General features: G+C 35.7%; 1 protein-coding gene across 1 annotated transcript; it reads left to right on the top strand.

Moving 5' to 3' along the window:
* Positions 1–496: 496 nt before the first annotated feature.
* Positions 497–22,045, top strand: LOC134276117 (mucin-2-like; the record flags this gene model as incomplete). The annotated part of the gene is made up of 6 exons (XM_062758392.1): positions 497–653; positions 14,135–14,239; positions 17,277–17,432; positions 17,917–18,021; positions 19,215–19,466; positions 21,924–22,045. Coding segments are annotated over exons 2-6 (735 nt in total), but the record flags the coding sequence as incomplete, so codon positions are not given.
* Positions 22,046–23,823: the final 1,778 nt, after the last annotated feature.

Here is a 23,823-nt window from a genome sequence, read left to right as displayed (position 1 = left end):
ACTCATTCTATTGTAGAACGAGTCAGTGATAAACTTAATATTTACTAGTATTATAACAAGTGTATGTGGAGGAAATTATTGCCATTCTTGCGAACGAAGGGACAAAAGGACAAACGTTCTCATTTGCAATCAGTACAGAGGAACACAAGTCTAGGCATTTGCAATCCACTTTTTTATAAATATGTTGCACAATTTAATCCAATCAATATGCTTTTTATAATTATTGCACATTAGGTAATTGTACTCTTTCAATTATTTAGGTTCATCTACTGGTAAGTTGCCTAATAAACATTGTTTTCATGGCTTACCCTTTTCCCCTTAGAATGAATGTTCTTTTAAAAAGATTTGTTTATATATAGGGTATAAAGTTGAAGCAATTATGTTAATTTTTTATTTGTTCTTCTTTATCATATTTTTCACGTTTTCCATCCTTTTTATTCTTGCATATTTAAATATCTGTCCACATTCTAAAATCAATCATTAAATCTATATGACAGCAGCAACAACAACTACAACAGTCCTGTCAACAACGTTAACCCCGCTATCAACATCGGCTTGTCATACAAATACTGATTGTAGTGGACACATCTGTCCTTCTCATAAACACCCTTACTGCAAGATTGATGGACATTCTTCAACATGTCATTGCACAGGTAAAAACATGAACATAAATTAAGAAAATAATAATGACTCTTTTAAAATGACTTTTTTAATCTTTTTAAACTGTCATTTCAATATAGAATATAAATGATCAAGTTTTTAATTGAGCATAGGTTTTTTTGTGACAATTATGGGCCATACGTTAGTTATTGCGATGTCAAGACTCTCCTTCTCTTCTACTGAGTATTTAGTCGCTCGCGTGCGCAGTGGTTAGAGCGTCTGCTCTAGAGTTTCGAAGTAAGGAGATGATCCTTACGTCACGGGTTCAAATCCCACTGTGGGGCGTGGAGACCGGTCCTTCGAATGAGACTTATAAACCGAGATCTAGTGTCGCAGTAGGTGCTCTTAGGTAATTATCAGATAAAATTTAATGCATTGTTATAAGTAAGAATGTCGCTTTCAAAACATTGAATTATGGCGATCTGATCAAAGGTTCTGGTGTAAGGGGATATCTAGTTACTAATCCACTTAAAATGGAATCATTTAAAAAAAAATAATCTTCCTTTCTCCTTCTACGCGTCTGCAGCTGGAAAGATTCAAATAGTTCTGTTATTCTTGATCACTGCGTCAAATGTTCTGGTGTCGGAAAGGGCTCTATTGATATTGTAGGAAAATGTGTACTTTTTCGAATAATGATTATTTATTATTAAAATATAATGGATTTCAAATTGAACAATGATTTGAATGTTAAATGTGAAAATAAATCATGTATTTTCACGGATAATAATGGTCAGATAGACTAAAAAATATTCAAAAAAATAAAGAACTTACTTACTTAGTCCTCTTTGTTCCTTGTGGAGCATAGGGCTACTACAGTCGCTCTCCACCTTACTCTGTTTTGGGCTGTTCTTTTTGCCTCATTCTAGGTCTTAATTTCCAATGTTTTCAAGCTCTTTCAATTTTGTTCTCTCCTCCCATATATGTAATGGGCGCCTTTGTTTTCTCTTAACCTTGTGGATTCCAATCCAGTGCCTATCTAGTGATGCTGTTTTGGGGCTTTCTCCATGTTTGACCAATCCACTGCCATGCTCGTTTCTGAATCTGGAGGGATGTTGGTTCTTGGCTGGTACGCTCCAGTAGCTCGATATTTTAAATGGCCATATCAGATGTGTCGTAGGCATTTGTTGGTAAATACTTGGATTTTTAGGTCACCTGAGTAAACTCAGGTGACCTATTGCTATCTGTTTTCGTCCGTCGTCGTCCGTCGTCGTCCGTCGTGCGTCGTTCGTCGTGCCTTAACATTTGAACATTTTCAGCTTCTTCTCTGAAAACCACTGAACCAATTTCAACCAAATTTGGCACAAAGCATCTATGGGTGAAGGGGAACAAAAATTGTGAATTTCATGATCCCTTCCCCCCTGGGGCCTGAGGGGTGGGGCCAAAACCACTAAAATTAATGCAATCTTTAAAAATCTTCTTCTTTACTCCTGGACATCAAGCAATCAAACTGTTTGCATGATTGTAATCAGCAATGAGTCCTCTACCAAAATTGTGAAATTCATGGCCCTGGGGTCAGGGGTTCTAGTGCTAGGGCGGGGCTAAATAAGTAGGTAGTGAAAATGCATTATTTCTTTGAAAATCTTCTTCTCTGCTCCTGGGTATTAAATAAACCAACAAAGTACATAGTTATGACGAGCAAGAGTGCCTCTACCAAAATTGTGAATTTTATGGCCCCAGGGTCAGGGGTTCTGGTGTTAGGGCGGGGCTCTATTGATTATATAGTGAAAATGCATTATTTCTTTGAAAATCTTCTTCTCTGCTCCTGGGTATTAAATAAATTAACTAAGTACATAGTTATGATGAGCAAGAGTGCCTCTACCAAAATTGTGAATTTTATGGCCCCAGGGTCAGGGGTTCTTGTTTTAGGGTGGGGCTCTAATGATTATATAGTGAATTGCATGAATTCTTTGAACCTGATTAATATGCTAATGATCTAATTACATATTTAAGGCCAGGATTTATTTTATTTTCAGTTGTACAAAGCCTCCGCTCAAGGTTTTGAATTTTCAGAAAAAAATAAAACAATATTTTCTTTACGATGTCAAATATGATTCGGGATCGAGATTTCAAATTTACGAACTCGCACTTCCGGTTTTAAGATGAAATAAAGCTAGATCTGAGTAGCTTGGTTTAGTGTAAAATTCATCGATTCGAGTGCCATTCAAAACGTTTCACCCGTTCAAAGGACAAATAAAATGCTGACGACTTTGTTGCACAATGACATGCTGGTGAGATAATTATGTATTCGTTTCAAAAGTATCTGTCTGTAAATTTTTTTCCTCCCCCAGGTTTTAAACTGCCCGTGGTAGCTATTGCATATTGCCAGCGACATTGTTTAGGTCTCTGTTATAGCTTACAGTCTAAGCATCATTCTTCAGATAAAGGTTGCTTATGCATCAGATGTAATGAATAAAACTATGGGAGAAGTTAAGTCCATTTGAGGAAGAAATGAACAATAACCTGAAGAAAAAAAAATTCAACTATTAAAAGGCAAGAATTTACAAATATATACAGGCATGTAGTATCATTTGTATCAGCCAGAGAAATTATTTTAAAATTAATTGAAAAAATATTCACCCTACTCCCCAATACTCCCTGTCTGTTTTATGATAGGACTTATAATTTTAGGCATCAAGTAAATTTTAGAACAATGTCTACACATTCACCTAACACATATTAAAAAAATGAAGATATATTGAAAGACTTTTAAAGAATTGATTTTTTAAAATATATTTTGACCAACATCACAAAATTTATATAACTGGCCCAAACTGGCAGATGATGAAATAAACAATTAAATGTTCTACTTTCCTATTTGTAAGCATTATGTGTCCAGTGGTAAGGAGCCTATTAGAATAGCATAAAAAAAAATGTACAATTGATTTATCAAAAAAAAATTTTTATTTCCTTCTCCTTCGGGACTTTTTTAATCTCATGACGTTCATAACTAAACCTAAACATAAAAAAAAATGCTGGCCTTATAATGAAGAGAGGGGCCTCTTTGAAAATAGATAAATTCAGGGCCGCTGGGTCAGGGGTACCATGGGGGTACTTTGACTAAAAATAAATTAATGCTTTGAAATCTGCCCTTTGATAAGCAATGGTGCCTCTTTCAAAATTTGTGAATTTCATGGCTTTTGGATTTAAACACGAACCAAATACAATCGCTGGAAAGTTGTTACGTGATACTCAGGTGACCTATAAGGCCCGTGGGCCTCTTGTTTGTTGTAGTCCTGCTGTTTGTCTCCAGGTTTCACATCCAAAAAAGCACTGATTTAACATTGGTATTCAATATTCTGATCTTTGTGCTTTTACTTGGTGTACTGGAACTCCTGAGAGGTTTGAGCATTGCGAATGCTTGTCGGGTTTTGCTTTTTCTGGCTTTCATGTCTTCTTTTGAGCCACGTGTATTACTGATGATGGACTCTAAGTAAGTAAATTGTTCCACCTCTTCCAGTTCTTCCCCCTCAATTGTGATTGGTCCACTTTTTCTAGTCTTGACTTTCATAACTTTTGTTTTCTTGCTGTTAATTTTTAGCCCTATCTTCTTTCCAGTTTCATTTAGCTTGTTGGTCTTTTCTCTGATATCTTTTATTTGGCGGGACAGTAGGGCAATGTCATCGCCAAAATCCAGGTCTCCCAATCTTCTGAACATTGTCCCTTGTATTCCCCTTGGTCTTTCGAATGCCTGCTTTGTGATCCAGTCTATCACTATTAGGAACAGAGTGGATAAGAGTAAGCAGCTTTGTTTCACTCCAGTTTCGACTTCAAATGAGTCAGTGAGGGATGTTTCATCATGTATCACTTGCACTGAGAATTCTTCATATAGGGTCTTAATAATATTCACTTTCTTAGATGGTAGTCCATAGTGTCTCAGCAGTTGCCACATTACATCTCTGTTTACACTGTAAATTGCCTTTTCAAAGTCGATAAAATTTATATACAGAGATGATTGCCATTCAACAGATTGCTCAACGATAATTCTTCGAGCTGCAATTTGGTCCGTACAGCTTCTGTTGGATTTAAAGTCTGCATTTTTATCCCGTAAGTCTTTATCCACCGCATCTTTCATCATGTTCAGTATTACTCTACAGAGGATTTTGCTGGCTACTGGCAGCAGGGTAAAGCCTCTCCAGTTTTCACAGCAGCTTAGGTCTTCCTTTTTTGGCAGTTTAACAAGTAGCCCTTTTTTCCATTCTGTTGGTTTACTCTCAGCTTCCCAGATTTTATTTAATAGTTTAAACAGATAGTCACTTATCTCCTATCCTCCATATTTCAACGCCTCTGGTGGTATACCATTTACTCTAGCCGCTTTCCCATTCTTCAATGATTTTAAGGCTTTGATGATTTCCTGTTTTTTATAATGTCAACTTCTATGTTAATGTCTTCCCCTGGTGGTAAGGTTTCCGGTTGGCCTGGTTCTGGCCTATTCAAGACATCAATGAAGTGCTCATTCCACCTCTCCATTTGTTCATTTAGTTTGGTGAGGACTTTACCATTTTTGTCTTTGACCGGTTTAGACTTGCATGTTTTACGTCTACTTAATGTTTTGTTGATGTCGTAGAGAGAGTTTCCCATGTAGGCAGCTCTTTCTGCTTCTGTTGCAAGTTGGTTAACATACTCTCTTTTGTCATTCCTGCATGATTTTTTTGTTAAATTTCCTTATCTTAAGTTTGGTGCTTGGGATGGGCATTTCTTTTGTGCTCTTGTTTTAACTTTCTTAACTTTTTCTTTCATAATTAATTACGCCTTTCTTCAACTTTCTTTTATGTGGTGTCAGACATCCAATCTTTCTTCTTGTTGGTTTTCCTTCCTAGGACTTCTTCACATGTATTCTTGATGATATCCCTAATATTCCAGCAGTCCATTCACCCTCAATATCTAGTTCTTGAACCTCACTGTATAGTGCACTGAATGTATTCCTTAGTTTTCTAATTGGAATATGTCCTTATCAGTTAGGTTTTTCAGTTTGTCTACATTGTACTTTTTTCTCTTTGTCTCAATTTTTGCATTCTTTGCCAGTTTGATTTTCACTTTGGCTAGTAACATGTGGTGGTCGGAGTTAACATCTGCTACTCCCATAGCTCCTACATCCTGTAATGAACTTCTCCATCTTTGACTTATCATAATGTGGTCGATTTGGTTCTTTATTTTGCCGTCGGGTGATTCCGGGGTCGTTTTGTGGATGTTTTTGTGAGGGAAAAGGCTTTCTCCTATCACTAATTCGTTTGTTTCACAAAATTCTATTAGTCTGTCTCTATTTTCATTCCTCTCTCCAATGCTGTGCTTTCCCATTACTTTTTCTCTGCTTTTGTTACTCTGGTCGATCTTAGCATTCATGTCACCCATCACTATTCTGATATCTCTCTTTGGGGTGTTGTTCTAAGTTTGCTGTAGTTTTTCATAGAAGTTATAAATAACCTCTTCCTCAACCTCATTGGTTGGTGCATAGCACTAAATGATGGTAAAGTTTTGGCATTTAGCTTTAAATCGCACCTACATTATTCTTTCATTGACAGGTTCCAATTCCATGAGACTGTTTATTTGTTTTCATAGATAGCATTATCGCCACTCCTTTTGTATGATGATCATTTTTATTCTCATTGCCAGAGTAAAGGACTTCTTCTCCTGTACTCAGTGTTATCTTTCCACTTGGATTCCATCTTGCTTCGCTTATGCCTGGGACGTCGATGCCGTAGTTTCTCATTTACATAGCTTTATGCGCGCATCGTCTCTTAATTCTTGTACATGGTACGTACGTATACATTCCACTGGGCAACTTTTGCGACTGCTTTGGGCGAAAACAGGGGTATCGGTTTGTTAAACGTCATTCTCTGTTTTGCATGGCGGTCTTCAGTTGCATTTTCAATTATGCTAACATTAGTCCCAGGTCTTGAAGGACAAGCATAGTTAGCGTCTTTAGTAGTTTCTGTAATCATGAGTATTTTACAGGACAAGGTGATTAACTTGGTGCCGAACCCCTACCCGCAGGGCCAGGGTTTTGTAGTCAAAGGCTCCCTCCATCCTCTGTATACTTTTTTCTTTGTTAAAATAAAGTGATGAATCGTTTCTTTAAAAAAATATTAATTACGACATCTTCACACGAAGGCTTTTTAAGATATTACCTGTTATGCATTTCGGAATTGTAAAACAAAATACGACAAGAAAAACGGGGTGATATTTACATTGTGCGCCTTTATAATTTTGTGACGGGGGTCCTCCCTGTCACTGGCACTGGTAATTAATGACGATTGTTTTTATTTACATCGTTTATTTACATAATTACAACACAAGATATATTTATAAGAAATCACAATGTTCACAATACAAAATACACGTCCACACTCGTTGACTTTCAGACTTGTTCCCCTCTCTCTCACTCATGTTCCCAGGGCCCACTTTCTCACACAAATCAATCTAGTGCTCACTTTCATCTCTCAGAACTCTATCACGCACAATAAACAACGATAACAGAAATGACAAATAAACAAATTATAAATCCATGCTTGTCCACTCGCTTTCTCTCTAACTAACTAAAATTACACTCTTGGGAAACAGGGCTACAACGCCTGCGCTGCGCACCTGCAACCTATCACTCACTCATTTACAATTAATTAACTAAAATCGGGCGATTGCTCTGTGACATACCTCCCCTCTTAAGTGTGGCGTCCCGACACACTAATAACATTACATGTAGTAGACTGATAATGACAATTTGATATCGCTTACAAGAATCACACATTCATAGATAAAAAGACCTTACTTACACACAGAAATAACAAAATAGTTTAACATGCATACACATTTCATTTTTTACCTTTTTTTTCTTAAATTTTTTATTTTTATCTTAACATTTTTTTAAAACAAACGTTCATTTTAGAATTTGAAATACATTATATACACAACCTACGTATATACACTTCAATTATTTATTTCTTTGACTGTATAAAATCTTGTACAATCCTAACGTCTTTGATTTCATTTTCACCTAACCACTGGGTGTGTCCGTTCTGAAACTGTACAAAATAACGTTTCTCCAACCGCTTGGAGTCGTTTCTAGACCGCATCATATCTAATACTTTGACAATGGGACCGTTGTCATCGGCCGTCTCGTCCTCGTATTCAACGTCCTCGTCCGGGATGTAGTCGTGATCAGGGCGGTCATTAGGATCAAGATACGGCTTCATCCTGTTAGCATGCGCTGTCAAAGTTTTTGATTTGTGATCAGGGTCCTGTAGTCTGTAGGTAACATTAGATAATCGCTCGATGATCTCGTATGGTCCGTGCCAATTGTGAGTAAGTTTAGGAGAGAGTCCAGGTTTAGTCGTTGGTGTGAATAACCATATTTTGTCACCTTTAGTAAAGTGAGTCTCTTTCGCTGCGCGGTCATGGCGTTCCTTCTGGTTTTGTTGACATTTTTGTAAGTTTTCTTTGACAAGCGCGTAGGCCTCTTGGAGGCGGACTTTTGCCTCTTCCTTATAGTCGTCTGCTACAGCGTAAGAAAATGTTGGCGGACAGAGCGCGGCTTCAACGGGTAGAACAGGATCTCGCAAGTGCATTAGGTAGAAGGGTGACTCTTTTGTAGACTCGTGAATGGCTGTCCTATATGCAAACAGTATGTATGGTATAAAGGTGTCCCAGTCACGCTGATGTCCTGACACATACATTGACAACATTGTTGTGAGTGTTCCGTTGAAGCGTTCCACTAGGCCGTTGGTCTCCGGGTGGTAGGCGGTAGTAAAAGTTTTCCTGGTATTTGTCAATTTACATATTTCCTTTATCAGGTTTGATCTGAAGTTCTTACCATTATCTGATAGTAGCTCTCTAGGCGCTCCATGACGACACACTATTTCCTCTACAAAAAGTCGCGCAGTCGTTTCTGCATCTGCATTGTTTACGGCAAATACTTCAGGCCATCGAGTCAGGTAGTCACTGAACACAATAATGTACTTATTGGACTTGTAGGTTGGCGGGAATGGTCCAAGGACATCTACAGCTACTCTGTCGAATGGTCCGTTAACTGCCGGTAGCGGGTTCAACGGGCACTTTGGTCTGTTGTTCGGTGATTTCTTGGTAGCACAGTCTACGCATGATCTACACCAAAACTCTACATCTGAATACATACCCTTCCAATGAAATCTCTCTTGGACTTTGTCATACGTTTTCTGGAAGGAGAGATGTCCTGCTGTCAGGTCGTCGTGACAGGCATACATGACTTCATCTATCAGGCTCCTTGGAACAGCTATTTGGCGTCTAATAGCTTGACGTCGTCTATGAGATCCAGGCTGCCAAAGATGATATAGCAGACCATTATGTCCGAGTTCATAATCACCGGATAAAATTACAGTTTCACGGGCCTTTGAAGATAATTCAGGCAACTCTCCCTTCTCTAAGTAATTGATGATAGCGGCTAGGAGAGGGTCATTTTTCTGACGGTCGCGGATGTCCTGATATGACCTTTTTGGTATCACATCTGCGTCTGCCTTAGCACAGGTGGCTGCTATAGGGGATTCGGCAGGAATTCGAGATAAGGCGTCTGCGTTTTGATGAACCTTTCCAGGTCGATGTTTTATGGTTATGTCATACTCTTGAAGAGTTAATGACTATCGCGCAAGGCGTCCTGCTGGATTCTTAATGTCCATAAGCCACCGTAATGGGTTGTGGTCAGTTATCACAGTAAATTTCCGGCCGAATAGATAGTGTTTAAAGTATTTCACACTCCACACAATGGCTAATGCCTCTTTTTCGATAACTGCATAGTTCTGTTCATTTGGTTTTAGACTCCTACTCGCGTACGCTATTGTCCGCTCACTATCTGGGCCTTCTTGGGCTAATACGGCACCTACACCGGTGTCACATGCATCCGTGTACAGGATAAACGGAAGTGAGAAATCTGGATATCTAAGAATAGGAAAGCTGGTCAAAGCTGATTTGAAGAATTCAAAAGCACTTTCGCAGTTATTGTCCCAAATGAATTCGACACCTTTCCTTAAGAGCTTGTGTAAGGGAGCAGCCTTACTTGCAAAATCCTTTACAAACTTACGGTAGTAAGAGATGAGTCCCAGAAAGCTTCTAAGTTCGCTCACAATTGTTGGCTTCGGAAAGTTGTGAATTGACTTTACTTTCTCAGTGTCAGGTGATATTCCGTCAGCTGAGACTTTGTGTCCAAGGAACGTGACCTCCGTTTTTCCGAAGTAACACTTCTTCGCTTTTAGCTTTAACCCCGAATTTTCGAATCGTTTTAGCACTTCCTCAAGTCTTTTGACATGGTCGGAAATAGTTTCCGAGAAGACAATTACGTCATCTATATACACAAGACACGTGTTCCACAGTAATCCGGAAAACACAGAGTCCATAAGTCTCTGGAATGTTGGCGCACTGTTACACAATCCGAATGGCATATAATTATATTCATAATGCCCTCCAAAGAATGAAAACGCAGTCTTTTCTCTGTCACATTCTTTAATGGGAACTTGGTGGTATCCTTGACACAAATCTAAGACACTGAAGTACTTGGACTTATTAAGTGCATCCAGCATTTCGTCGATCCTAGGGAGAGGGTAAACGTCCTTTTTGGTGACTTCATTTATTTTACGAAAATCGATGCACATGCGAACTTTGCCATCTTTCTTCGGCACCAAAACAATTGGGGCGGAGTACGGACTCTTAGACGGTCGCACAATTCCATTAGCGCACATTGCTTCTATCTGGGATTCCAGTAACATCCGCTGGCTGTGAGGAATCCTATAAGGCCTCAAGTGAATAGGTTTACTGTCCCCTGTATCTATAGAATGTTCAACTAAATCTGTCTTCCCTAATTCATTATCACTGAAAGCAAACACTTTTCTATACTTATCTAATACCTTAGTAATAGACTTGCGTTCCGTTTCACCTAAATCACCTGATACATAGAAATCATCTATACCTTGCTCACCAGACTCATCACTCTCACTTATTTCAATCCCATTCAAGTTCTTGTAATTACATGCATCTTGCACACTTTCGCCAGTCGAACTTGCATCAGAAATAAATGAGATACATTCATCATTTATATATACAGAATCATTTGCAACATCAATATAGCATGCACAGTCCTTCAAAATGTCCAAACCTAAAATACAATCATACGGGAAATCACGAGCAACAAATGCATTATATACAACATCGGTTTGTTCACCAATTCTTAGCCTAAAGTCACACTTTCCAACAATATCGACACGGTTGCCCGTTGCCGATGTAACACTAACTCCTCCAGCCGGCACCATACCACTCTGGTTTGCGAATGCTTCATTTATAATCGTGACACTAGATCCGGTGTCGACCAACATCGCAGCACATTTTTCATTCACATATCCTGTAATTTTGGCGGTACAAAATTTAGGATTTAACTGACAAGAAACAATATTTTCACATACATTTTTCACATTTTCAACACTTTTTTCACTACTTCCGGAAGAATTATCCTCTTCTCTTTTACGCAACCGGCTGTGTCTAGGAGGGTATTTTAGATCCTCTAGCCCTTTACCTCCACACAAAAGGGCGGACTTTAGTTTTCCGAATTGGCGTTTTTTTGTTGCTCATTACAACGGACTGCTATGTGTCCTACTCTACGACATTTGTTGCAGATTGGTCTCCCGTCCGTAGTCCTAAGATTTCGGTCCGGTCTGGGGCGGAATCCGAATCCTCGGCCTCTTCCTCCTCGGCTTCCACCACGGCTTTGTCCTCGAGACGGAGGAACAAATTGCTGTTTAGATGCGAATCTACCGATTTCAGTCGCCATCACTGACACCTTGGCGGTCAGGTCTGCGAGCGACTTTTCCAGCTCTTCCGTTCTCGTAGGAGCGTACGACATAGATGCCACAGCTCCTCTGGCCATCGGGGCATCTGCCAGGAAGTTGTTACACTCTTCTCTCTTCGCATGCCTGAAAGCTTCCTCAAACGTCTTAGGGTTAGAAAGTAACACATACCTCTTGATTTCAGGCCTCAATCCTTGCACGAAATGCTCTTTAGTGAGGGTTTCTTTTTGCCTCCCAGGCATGTCCATGTAGGCACGTGTAGCAAGCTTCGTTATGTTCGCCACATAATCTTCTACGGTTTGCGTCTCTGCCTGTTTGTATCCGAACAAGTTGGAATAATACAGTGATTGGAGTTCTTTAGGAATAAATCTTTCCCGCAGAGCGTCACAAACAGAACGATAGTCATCTTTCACATCATCGTCTAAAGATTCATAATAATCTGCAGCTTGATCTCGGAGGAATGCAGGTATAGTTATGCATTTTCTTGGTTCGGTCCAGAAATTAGCTCTGGATATTCGATCGAAGTTCTTAATCCATGAATCAAAGTCCTCGTCAAGTTTCCCGTAAAATGGAGTAGGCTTTATCAGGTTGGACGACTGTCTAACTTCAGGCACGGCTTCGGGAATAGAATCCTCAATTGGCTCCTGTCTCTTCTTCCGTGGCATCTTCACAGTATTTGACCAAGAGTTAATTTTCCAAAGTATATGTTGACATAGTTAAGATAATCTAATCCGACCGCTGGCCACCATAATATGTGACGGGGTTCCTCCCCGTCATTGGCACTGGTTAATAATGACGATTGTTTTTATTTACATCGTTTATTTACATAATTACAACACAAGATATATTTATAAGAAATCACAATGTTCACAATACAAAAACACGTCCACACTCGTTGACTTTCAGACTTGTTCCCTTCTCTCTCACTCATGTTCCCAGGGCCCACTTTCTCACACAAATCAATCTAGTGCTCACTTTCATCTCTCAGAACTCTATCACGCACAATAAACAACGATAACAGAAATGACAAATAAACAAATTATAAATCCATGCTTGTCCACTCGCTTTCTCTCTAACTAACTAAAATTACACTCTTGGGAAACAGGGCTACAACGCCTGCGCTGCGCACCTGCAACCTATCACTCACTCATTTACAATTAATTAACTAAAATCGGGCGATTGCTCTGTGACAATTTTTCTTGCGAAATAAATTTCAATGAAGTTGCCTTCATTTTAAGGATACAAGTCATATAAATTGAATACATATAGTGATTTCGAATGTGATTTGACACTTTTGGCTCTTTTTAGCGCATATTTGGAGTAAAACAAGAATGTCTGAAAATAATCTAATTTAAGCATTTTACACTGTTTTTGCACGTGCTCCTTTGTAAGAATAAGCATATGCAGGTATTGTTATAATAGCTAAAATTTAAGAGCAAGTGGTCAGAAATAAAATGTCAAAATTTTGAAAATTTCACACAAAGACTTTTTGGACATAGGTCTAGATGAGGTGCTATCCAAAACGAATGACTCCCATCTAGCCATTGGTTGAATTTTATAACAGAGTTCCATCTCTTAGAAAGGTTGCCTACGATGGTTAACGACTCATGTCTAGCCGGCTATTAACCCATAGCTGGGGCAAGGTTGAAGAGTGCTAGGGCATGTCCACACGCCGGTGGGCCTACACACTGCATCTCTGGGGTCCATGCTACTCCGAGATCCCCTCCAATTTAGCCAAGAGTGCAAGGACCCCAGTTTACCGTACATCGCCACGAGGAGGCATTGAAAGAATCTTGGTAGTGTAGAGGCTTTGTATTGGCGGGGAAAATTTTACGCATTCTACTCTCCTTTTCACCTACAAGTAGGCTAGCCAGCGGCAGCAATGGATCTATAGGCGTTCGATCCTGCCGCACTAGACGCATTTCACTACCCAGTGGCAAGCCACCAATAAACAAAAAAATAGATTTAAAAAAGGGAAAAACTCTTTTCTCTATATAAATATGTTTGTACATACTTATTTTTCCAAAAGAAAACATTTAATGTGTGATCGAATGTGTTGGGTTAACTACACGTTCTCAAGCACTATTGAATTGATGAACGTGACACAAGGACTATATAAACAAAACATTTTCATCTTTAAAGTTATTTATGTCATACGTCTCATGCTTCAGTGGATTCTCTAAAGTGTTGTGTTATCTTTTAATTCTCACAAGACCGATAAATCATTGGACTCTTGTAATGTTAGGTTTCGCACATGTAAGCATTTAACTTCTGAGCAATTGAAGAAAGAATAAAATTAAATGATAACAATTTACTTTTCTTGCTTAAAGGGAACAGATTTTCGAACACATTAGTATATGAAAAGGGAAAGAATAAATATTCTCAGTGAAAATGAATGTTTTGAATGTTTAAATGTTTTATTGTTTTTCTTTAAAATATTCAGCAAATTAAAAAAAAAAAATAATAGTGATTTATAAGATTATACGCTATCCATGCATTTTTTTTTCAGTATTACACGGTTGAAAATATTTATTTCTGGAACATATATAAAACATATATTCCAGTTTAAGTTTTTTAACATGTGAAATATATCTTAATTACATTAATTAAGGTATTTCACAATTAGCTTTTTTGATTTCCACTGATATAAAAGAAACTAAAGTAATGTTTCATTTCAGTTTGCATGGAACACAACCATTGTTTTTGCCCCCTAGGACTGATTGGCCAATGTCACTTTGATTATCTACATAATTTGCATAACTGTTTTTGTGGAATAGCACCAGGTAATTGATATTGCTACCGGTATGTTCTTATAAAAACGCATTTAAAATATGATGTACATGCTGTATACTAGTATATTGAATAAGGTTTTTGTTTTCAAAAGACATTATTACAATTTTAATATTATGCAATTAAATATATGGAGGTAATGAACAGTAATCAAGCTAAAAAGTCCATGAACCAATGCAAAACAGTAGCAGAGCAAGCACAGACTTCCAAAATGTCAGATTTTGGATCATGTGCCATTAAGGAGTGAGCATCCGCTGTCGACCAGTCACCCCCGCGGATTGTTTCTCGTCATGATCAGGAAATAACAAATAAATTCCGTTATCAATTCTATGTGTAAATATACTTTTACAAGATCTAGAAGCGCTGATATTTACAATCGACGGTTTACTTCTCCACCTTGAAAATGTACAGCAGCTCTTTTGCAATATATATATTTAGCTAAACAGTTCATAAAACGATAAAAAAGGGTCATTTCAAAACCCATATTGCGTAGTCTGGAAACGGTAACAATCCTACCCCAACCTCTTCCCTTCTTACCTTAACCAATCTCTGCCATGTTTTCCTTCCATGATGTTTTTCTTTCTTTATTCTACAAGTAGTAATCCTACTTATACTCATACTTCCCTTTCTAAGGAAGAAATTCTCCAAAATCATATGTCAGTATTAAATATTTTTAATATTCCACAGAGCCAAATTGAATTTGAACTACCCTATATATATATTGGATTCCAAAACTTCGTAAAAATCCTTACAAACAAAGATACATTGCGGGTACCAGTAAATGTTCAAACAAGCCTCCTTCGTTACTCCTCACTAAAACATTGACAGTAGTGAAGGAAAAACTTCAAGAGTAATGTGCAACAATATATCCAAGAAGTGGTGTGAATCAGGTGTGGATACTCAAAATTATTAAGAAATTTTCGACAATTTAAAGTCACAGGATTTTACCAAAAGAGCTTAAAAACTTATGACTTTTCAACTTTATACACAACTATTCCCCACGATAAATTAAAGTCCAGGCTTTTTGATATCATCGACAGCTGCTTTTAAAAAATATAGAACTCGTATATTTACTTATCTGGTCATTGGTCATTTGCAAAATTATTTTGTTAAAACACATTCTGATTGCACACACAAGTACTCTGAATTTGACATCAAAGAGATGCTTGAGTTTCTGATTGACAATATCTTTGTGGTTTTGGGAAACCAGGTTTCCGACAATCTGTGCGCTCCGTTATTAGCAGACCTATTTTTATATTCACATGAAGCAGAATTTGTGCAAAATCTTATACGTGAAAAGAAGAAAAACACTTGCTGTGGCCTTCAACTCGACAATTAGATATATCGACGGCGTATTGTCAATTAACAATGGTAAATTCTATTCCGACGTCGATACGATATATCCTGGTGAGATTGAGATAAAAGATACCACAGAGTATGACACATCTGTTTCATACATGGATGTTTTACTTGAAAAAGACGTTAATGGCAATCTAACAGCCAAGCTAAATGATAAACGTGTTGACTTTAACTTTTCTATCGTCAACTTCCCGTAGTTAAGCAGCAATATACCTTCATCACCTCCATACGGAGTATATATATCTCAGTTGATTCGATACGCAAAAGAATGCTCTACGTATGAACGATTTCTAAAACGAGGTAAATTATTGACAAGCAAGTTGACGAAACAAGAATATCAGCAGTCAGTCTCGTTTAAAGTCATCATTTCGTAAGTTCTATGGTCGATACAATGACCTTGTCAGCAAATACAATTTATCATTGAGTCAAATGCTGACTGACTTTTTCATACTAATTGTTTGTCCATTATTTATACACTGAATTGACGACGGATTTTCCCGTTATTTCCTGATCATGAAAAGGAGCACATGTCGAGTGTGACTGGTCAGCAGGGATTCTCACTCCTCCATGGCACCTGATCCCACCTCTGATGTTTCGGAGGTCCGTGTTTGCTCTGCTCCTATTTTGTATTGTTTTATGGACTTTGAGATTAAATACTGTTTGTTATCTCCATATCCTTCCTTTGATAAAAGAAAATAAAAAAAGATACTTTCTCTCATATATAAGATATTTAAGGAAATTTTAGTTTACATTTAATCATCTCTTGCGTTCGTAAATAATGTAAGTGTCTCTAAAACAACAACTATAACCACTTTTAATGTTTTCTTATCTATTATCAGTTCTGTACCTCTATACATAACCGAGGTTTAAATTAATGTCAAAATACACTGTAAGCCGTCAACTGTTAAAGTCAATGCTTCTGAAAAAAAGGTCAATAATGATTAACAATTGGTATGAAAAACGTCAGTCAGTATTTGACTCAATGATAAATTGTATTTTATGACAAGGTCATTGTATCGACCATGAGATCGACGTACGAATTGATAACTTTAAACAAGACTGCTGATTTTCTTGTTTCATCAACTTTAGAATAAAATCATACTGAATTTGTCAATTTGTATGCGATCTTTTTTTTCATGTTGTAATGAAACTTAAAAAAATGTTTTCTTCTTTGATTATACGTAAAATTTAGATTAATTGTATAATCGTATTCGAAATGCTGTTCTTGCATGAGATAGACCTTTTTTTGAAACATCCAATTAAGTAATAATTGAAAATGACAGTATCTATAACTTAGATTTTTTGGAAAGGAAAATTCAAGTTTTATTGACTAAATGTTTCCCATTTTCAGGGGTTAAATTTCACAATTGAAATCTACCAGAAAAATCTTTGATTGATTGAAGATAACACCTATCAAATACAATTGCAAAATATCTTCTGTTCTTAAAATATAAATGATGTATTAAAATACATAAACAAAAAGCATAGATTACTAGTATACTAAGCACAGTAACATTTTTATTTTTTTTTCTACCAACAATGACTTCTAGTATCCACATGAACTATCATCAATTAAAAATCTAATTAATTTTTCATTTAAAAAGCCTGGATAGTTTTGAAAGAAATGATCATATTAAAACTATTCATTTATTCTCTTTTTATTCATACAAGTAGTTACAACGACCACATCCGTCCTTTCAACGACCGTGACTCCGCTATCAGCATCAGCTTGTCATGCTCATACTGACTGTAGTGGACACATCTGTCCCTCTGATAAACATCCTTACTGCAAATTCGACAGATATTCTTCAACATGTCACTGCACAGGTAAAATCTCTCTCTTACTTTCTTTGCTATTGGGAATGCGAAATAAAAGAAGTAAAAAGGAGAGACCTAGGTATTTAATGTTGCAAAACTTCCATTAACTTTCTTTTTCTCGTTCTTTTTCTTGTTTATTTTTATGTAATTTTAAAGAACTGTGACAAGAAAAGTAAGAATAAATATTTAAAAAGAAAACTCAATTCATGTCATTGTAGTTAGTATTTCTGTAGAGTGTCAAAAAAATTGATTTATATTCTGCAGATTTAAAAAAATCAAAATGTTTTTAGATATAAGAACGTCATCTTCCAGCAATTTGAATGTTCATTTGAGAGATAAAAGCCATGTGATTTCCGAAACAATTGGCCTAATTAATCTGAAAAGCTTAATTAACACAAAATACATGTACATACAACCAACCGTATTTTCTCCTTGATTTACTTTCTTGGTTAATATTGGTGGACATCAAGTACATTGCAATATTTTGTTTCAGTTTGTACAGAACACAAGCATTGTTTTTGCCCTCAAGGACTGATTGGTCAATGTCACTTTGATTATATACATAATGTTTACAGCTGTGTTTGTGGACTACCACCAGGTATTTTTTTTAAACCATTTTCTGCACTGGGCATTGAAAACATTAGGATTGTAACTAAACTTTAAGTTGCAATCCTAAAGTCATAAAAATTTTATTCCTTATAATGACACAAGTTTCTAAAATTAACCCTTAATAAACCCTTAGCTAAGATCAAATTTGTTTATATTGCAAAAATTTGCATTTCTCCACCGCTTTTTCAAAAATAGCACTCAGTATATCCATTCTTTAGTGTTTTCTATTTTGTGAAGAAAAAAAATCAGAGAAAACAAAAACAATGTATAGGAAAAAAAACCGTGTATTCATTATCTTCAAATCTTACGTGATTCTAAGTTCAAAAGGACTTACACATAGAATTTATTAATGTATGTATTCGTTAATATAATTTGCAGAAATTAGATGACGGGAAAAAAGGTTCAGCATCAACTATTAAAAATCTAACACTGGCCCCAGAAAACGTCTCACACTGTATGATTTTATTTTTATCAAAAATGAACGTCTTTACACGTCACAGCTGTGGTTGTGGACTAGCACCAGGTATCATCTACCATTTTCTGCACCAGACATTATTAGGAATGAAACTGAACTAAAAGCATAAATCTAAATTTTATTCCTTATAATGACGCAAATTCCTATGAAAGTGTTTTACAAACCATTAGCAATGAACATTTTTTGTTCAAAGTGCTCATGATTTCACATAGCTCAAAAACCTTTTCAAAAATTGCTCTGACTTTATTCAGTCTGCATTGTTTTCTTTTTTACGAAAAGAAAATTCAGAGAATACAAAAACAAGGCATAGGAAAACCCCATCGTGTTTTCATTGTCTTTGAATCTCAAGTGACTCTAAGTCCAACTTACACATAGTCACGGAATTCATAAGTGTATGTATATGTTATTTTAATTTATAGAAATAAGATGACGGAAAAATTTAGCATCGGCCATCAAAATTCGAACACTGACCCCCTAGAATGTGGCAAAGTGTCTGATTTTTTATTCATTAAAAACGTCAACAAACGTCTTTACACGTACAGAAATGTATGCTTAAACATAGCTTTTATGGAGGTCGAATACCCACACATTAAATGAGTTGCATTATAAAGGATATACCATTTAAATTGAAGTGGAATTAAAACATACACTGCTGAATGAAAGAGGTAGAAAATTATTAAAATATCGCAACTTTCGCACATCACCAGATACAACCACGACAGTTTCAACATCATCAACATCCAAATCTGTACCGACAACAACATTACAATCCATTTCTGTATCTTCAAAGTCAACAACTAATTCTACACCAATACCGACAACACAACCAACCACATCTTCAATAACGTCAACATCAAAACCCACTTCTAGAATGGTATCTAATGCATCTTCTTCATCTGTTTCTTCATCAGCTTCAGCAACCTCACCAACATCAATTTCCGTTCCTTCCACAAATCCAGGTATATAATGAAAAGTCTTTATCTGTTGAACTAAAACCTTCGATAAACAACTCATTGACTACCATATTCATAGAAAGTATTTTTATTAATGATGAATTTATCTGTGCTCAATAACTTTAATATTTTTTTTCAAAGCGTATTAAAAGAAATCGTATTACAAGGTAACGATGCAATAACAGACAACTTTGGGCAAAAAGGCAAATAATTCCGACTCCTCAATTTTATATCTTCGTTATCCTTTTTAAAAAAAAAAAAAAAAAAAAAAAAAAAAAAAAAACCTGTCACCTTCACTCAGCCTCTTAGACCTTAACTAAAGTCTGAAGAATGACATTTACACATCTTTCTACATTTCATTAGTACTAGTAGAATTAGTCAGAGCTTGACCTTTATAAATAAAATGTTGTTGGATAGTAATTGATATGAAGTGATTAATGCTTGTACAATCAAAAATATTTCTCTTAATAATTGATTTTTTCATGAATTATTTCGTCATCAAAGGTAATAAGAGATAATCAATTGATAATTGATTTCATGAATTATTTCGTCATCAAAGGTAACAATAGATAATCAAAAAAAGTTTTCTCTATCTACTTCACACAAATAATCAATCAAAGGAATACACTTGTACATTCAGTTGATGTGTATATTTACTAAATGTAGGAATAAACTAAAATATTATATCGCATTACTTACTTTCGTACATAAAGTTTGGATGATAGAGATTGTAACTGATCAGTTGGAAAAACATCTTTCTGTGATCGCTACCATTCAAACAGATTCGAAACTTTTAGCATCTTAAGTTTACAATAATTATCAATATTCATGAGCACAGAAACTATCCTAAAACGATAATAAATAAGCTATCAAAATCATGACAACTGCTTATGGTTTACTTAGGAATATATATAAGAAATCAATCTTGTCTTACATTCCACGTACCGCTCTCTTTCGCTTAGGAGGTATAATGCCCAGTCTTACATGAGACTATATTTACTGAATGTCTTGAACACTTTTCATTAAAAGGTATCAACACTAATGCTTCTTGTCAAACAAGTTGGTTGCTTTATTAATAAACAAGACGTCAATACTATACATAATGTGCATTTCATACGATTGATTTTTATAAATTTTTTAGAGTGATTTTTTTTTTTTTTTTGAAGAGTTTTGTTTGATAAACTTGCATTTTTTACTTCATCAAAAACAAAATTCAATGAATTGACGGCAATGACATAAGCAACATCTTTAACCAAGGGTAATTTGTCCACTCTCTCCTTTTTTGTCCCCTGTCGATGACTTTAAGTTTCCTGCTCGTCTGTCTGATTTTCTGTTTAGCTGTCCCTCCGTCTGTTGATTAGTCTGTCTTACGTGATTTTTTCGCATTTTCTTTTCTAAATACTTGCAAATATTGACCTAAGATTCAATATATGATGATATGTGAGTGTATTCTGTCTAATGAGGGTCAGAATACTAATGAGTACTGCAAAATCAAATAGTTTCGTTGGGTCAAATTTTCATGGTTTGAGTAAAAACTCTTGGTTCATGGGGCTTTGAATTCGTAGATGAAGAGTTGTTGAGTAATGTATGTAACAATTTACATTTCGTGGTGGCCATGAACTCGTGGGTCTCTTTATACCTCGAAAACAACGAAAATCAACCCCCCATGAATATTTGTGATTTCACAGTAACTGATGAGTAACAGATCAAATACGCATTTTATTCCACTTCAATGATTTTGACAGAATTACAGCTGCTTTTTCAATTTTTAAGGATTTTCCACATTCCGGTTGCTGGTAGAATGCTTGTTAAAAAAGTAATTTTAACAAAATTGCTGCTTATTACGTTTTAACGTCTTATGAGATTGTTATGACGTTGGACAAATGTAATGTGATTATTTCTTTTTACACAATACTTTTTAAAGCAATATTAGCTGCAACTTTGATGTCGGATTTTTTTTGTTTCAAAATTGTAGATAATTATTTCAATGAGAGAAAAATAACGTTAATCTGCTGTTCATATTTGCGATAGAAGAACTATTTATGAGCTTCGATCAATCAAAATTACATTATTGTCGTCATGTAGAATAATGTTTTGTTATATAAAACTGTATATTTTATTTTATATATAGAAGTTTTTCTTCTGCTTTATTTTTGTCTAATTGATCATAAAGGTTTAAGTTACATACATATTTTTCATCATAACACATTTTAACAGCAAAATAAAATTTTCAAAAATGCAGCTCATATTGCTTTAACGATTTCTTGACAGAACAAAATAAATAAACTGTTTTATTGAGGTTTTATGTGTTTTTGTTCACAATGAACATGTAGAAATATAACAAAACCAAAGAGAGATTTTATTTCTCCATAATAATTGGTTCTAAATACTATGAGTATGTGTAGATTGCCATGGAGAGTAATTATTATTTATATTACATGAAATTTTTAATACCTTCTTAAGGTATTCAGTGTCCTACATGTGATGAATCATTAAATTGCGTGTGGAATCAGACATGTTATCCGGAAGACAGTTGTATGATACGAAGTTATCGAGGAACAAAGTTTACAACACATTGTTCAAAGGTAATAAATTGCATAAACATATGCAAACTTCAACATAATACGAGGGCTGTTCAATAAATAATGCCCTGAACTGTATGATATACAATGCATATATCATATGACATTAAGCTTGACTTTTTGGCATTATTGAATCTTTATTGAATTTATAACAATTCATGTAACCACTCTTCTTCACATAGTTTCATTGTGAGAAGCTGGAAAACAAGGGTTATTCGAGACACTGCAGTAAAAATGAATGGTAAAGAATCAGTAAACTAGAGTGAAATTAAACGCTTCGTTAAAGCTGCTGTAAAACTCGTTAAGAATCCTAAAAAAATATTCAATGAAATATGTAAAATTTACGGCAACCAATGTCTGTTTTATAGACAAATGAGCAGGCAGGTGGATTTCAATGATAAAAAATTACATAATGGGCATAAAAAAATGGGTACCGTCCTTGCCAACAAAAAAAATAACAACTAATGCACTGTGTGCCAGATTTCAACAAATAATCACTGATGTGTATGACTGACTTTAAGACATAGCAAATTTGATAGACTTTATTTCGAGAGTAGTTCACACAGTTTTAAAGAAACGTTTGACAGTAAAAAATCTCAAAGGTCACCCTAAGTTTTGAAAAATGTCTGAAAGCGACAGCGTGTAAGAATATCTAAACAATTATTTTAAGATATCAGTAATTGTAGTTATCCACGTTTGTTTGAAATTCAAACAGATAATGAAACTTGAATGTATTGCTTAAAAACCCTCGAAATAAAATTTACAATAAGATGTACTTGACAAAAACAGCAAAGGTCTGAGAAGAGCAAAGAATTGCAAAAGCACAAAGACAGATTTATATGCAATTTTCTTAAATATTATTGGTCTTGTTGTTCAAATTCGTATTAATTCGGGGGGCAGTTTAATTTCTGGAAGAGTTTAGAAAGCAAATATTTTGCAAAAAAATCGAAAGGCTAATTTCAGTTGTAGGCTATTTTCACTGCATTTTTTTCAGTGCACCACTTGTCAAGAGGCAAAATAATCACTCCGACTCGATTGTTATTAGCATTGAGATATTTAGAATTTTATCTAACACAGACGTTACTATAAATAATAAGGAACATTAGAAATATTCTTAAATATAAGTGGTCTTGTTGTTCAAATTCGTATTAATTCGGGGAGGCAGTTTAATTTCTGGAAGTGTTTAGAAAGCAAATATTTTGCAAAAAAATCGAAAGGCTAACGAGAGCAAGAAACCAGAATCAGGAATCCACTACATTAACTTTCTTCAGCACAGCGTCCAAATCCGCATGCCCTGAAGGGTAAAGAGTTTTTTGGGATAAACAGGAAGTTAATTTTTTCACATTAACAATATACGCCAGATCTTTCGTCTTTTGACTTGTTTCATTTTCCAAACTTGAAAAAAAACACCTTTCAAAAGGAAGAAACGAGTCCAGGAAATCATAAGATCTGCCATTTTCCAGTATACTAACGGTCATACCCAAAAATTAGTTCTAAAAACAATCAGAAATTGGATAAAATTATTTTACGGACATGTGTTTTAATTAAAAGAGAATATTAAGTTAAACTAGAGCCGAGTTTAACGAGTAGGTCGTCCGTCCTGTTTGACCGGAAGTAACTTTCATTTAAAAAAAAAAGAGTAATGATAGTCCAAAAATGGGTTAATCCTCCAAATCTATGTTAAGTATTGCAAAATTAAGCCATTCTTTGGTACTTCCGGTTTGACCGAAAGTGACGACGACGGACGGAAAATTAATATTTAAGCTTCTAGTGACACATGT

Source organism: Saccostrea cucullata, unplaced genomic scaffold, assembly GCF_032062105.1.
Source record: "Saccostrea cucullata isolate Sc308-1 unplaced genomic scaffold, CSIRO_AGI_Scuc_v1 ctg6960, whole genome shotgun sequence".
Lineage (NCBI taxonomy): Eukaryota > Metazoa > Mollusca > Bivalvia > Ostreida > Ostreidae > Saccostrea > Saccostrea cuccullata.
Note: the sequence above shows the minus strand (reverse complement) of the source record. Positions and strands in the feature narration are given on the sequence as shown.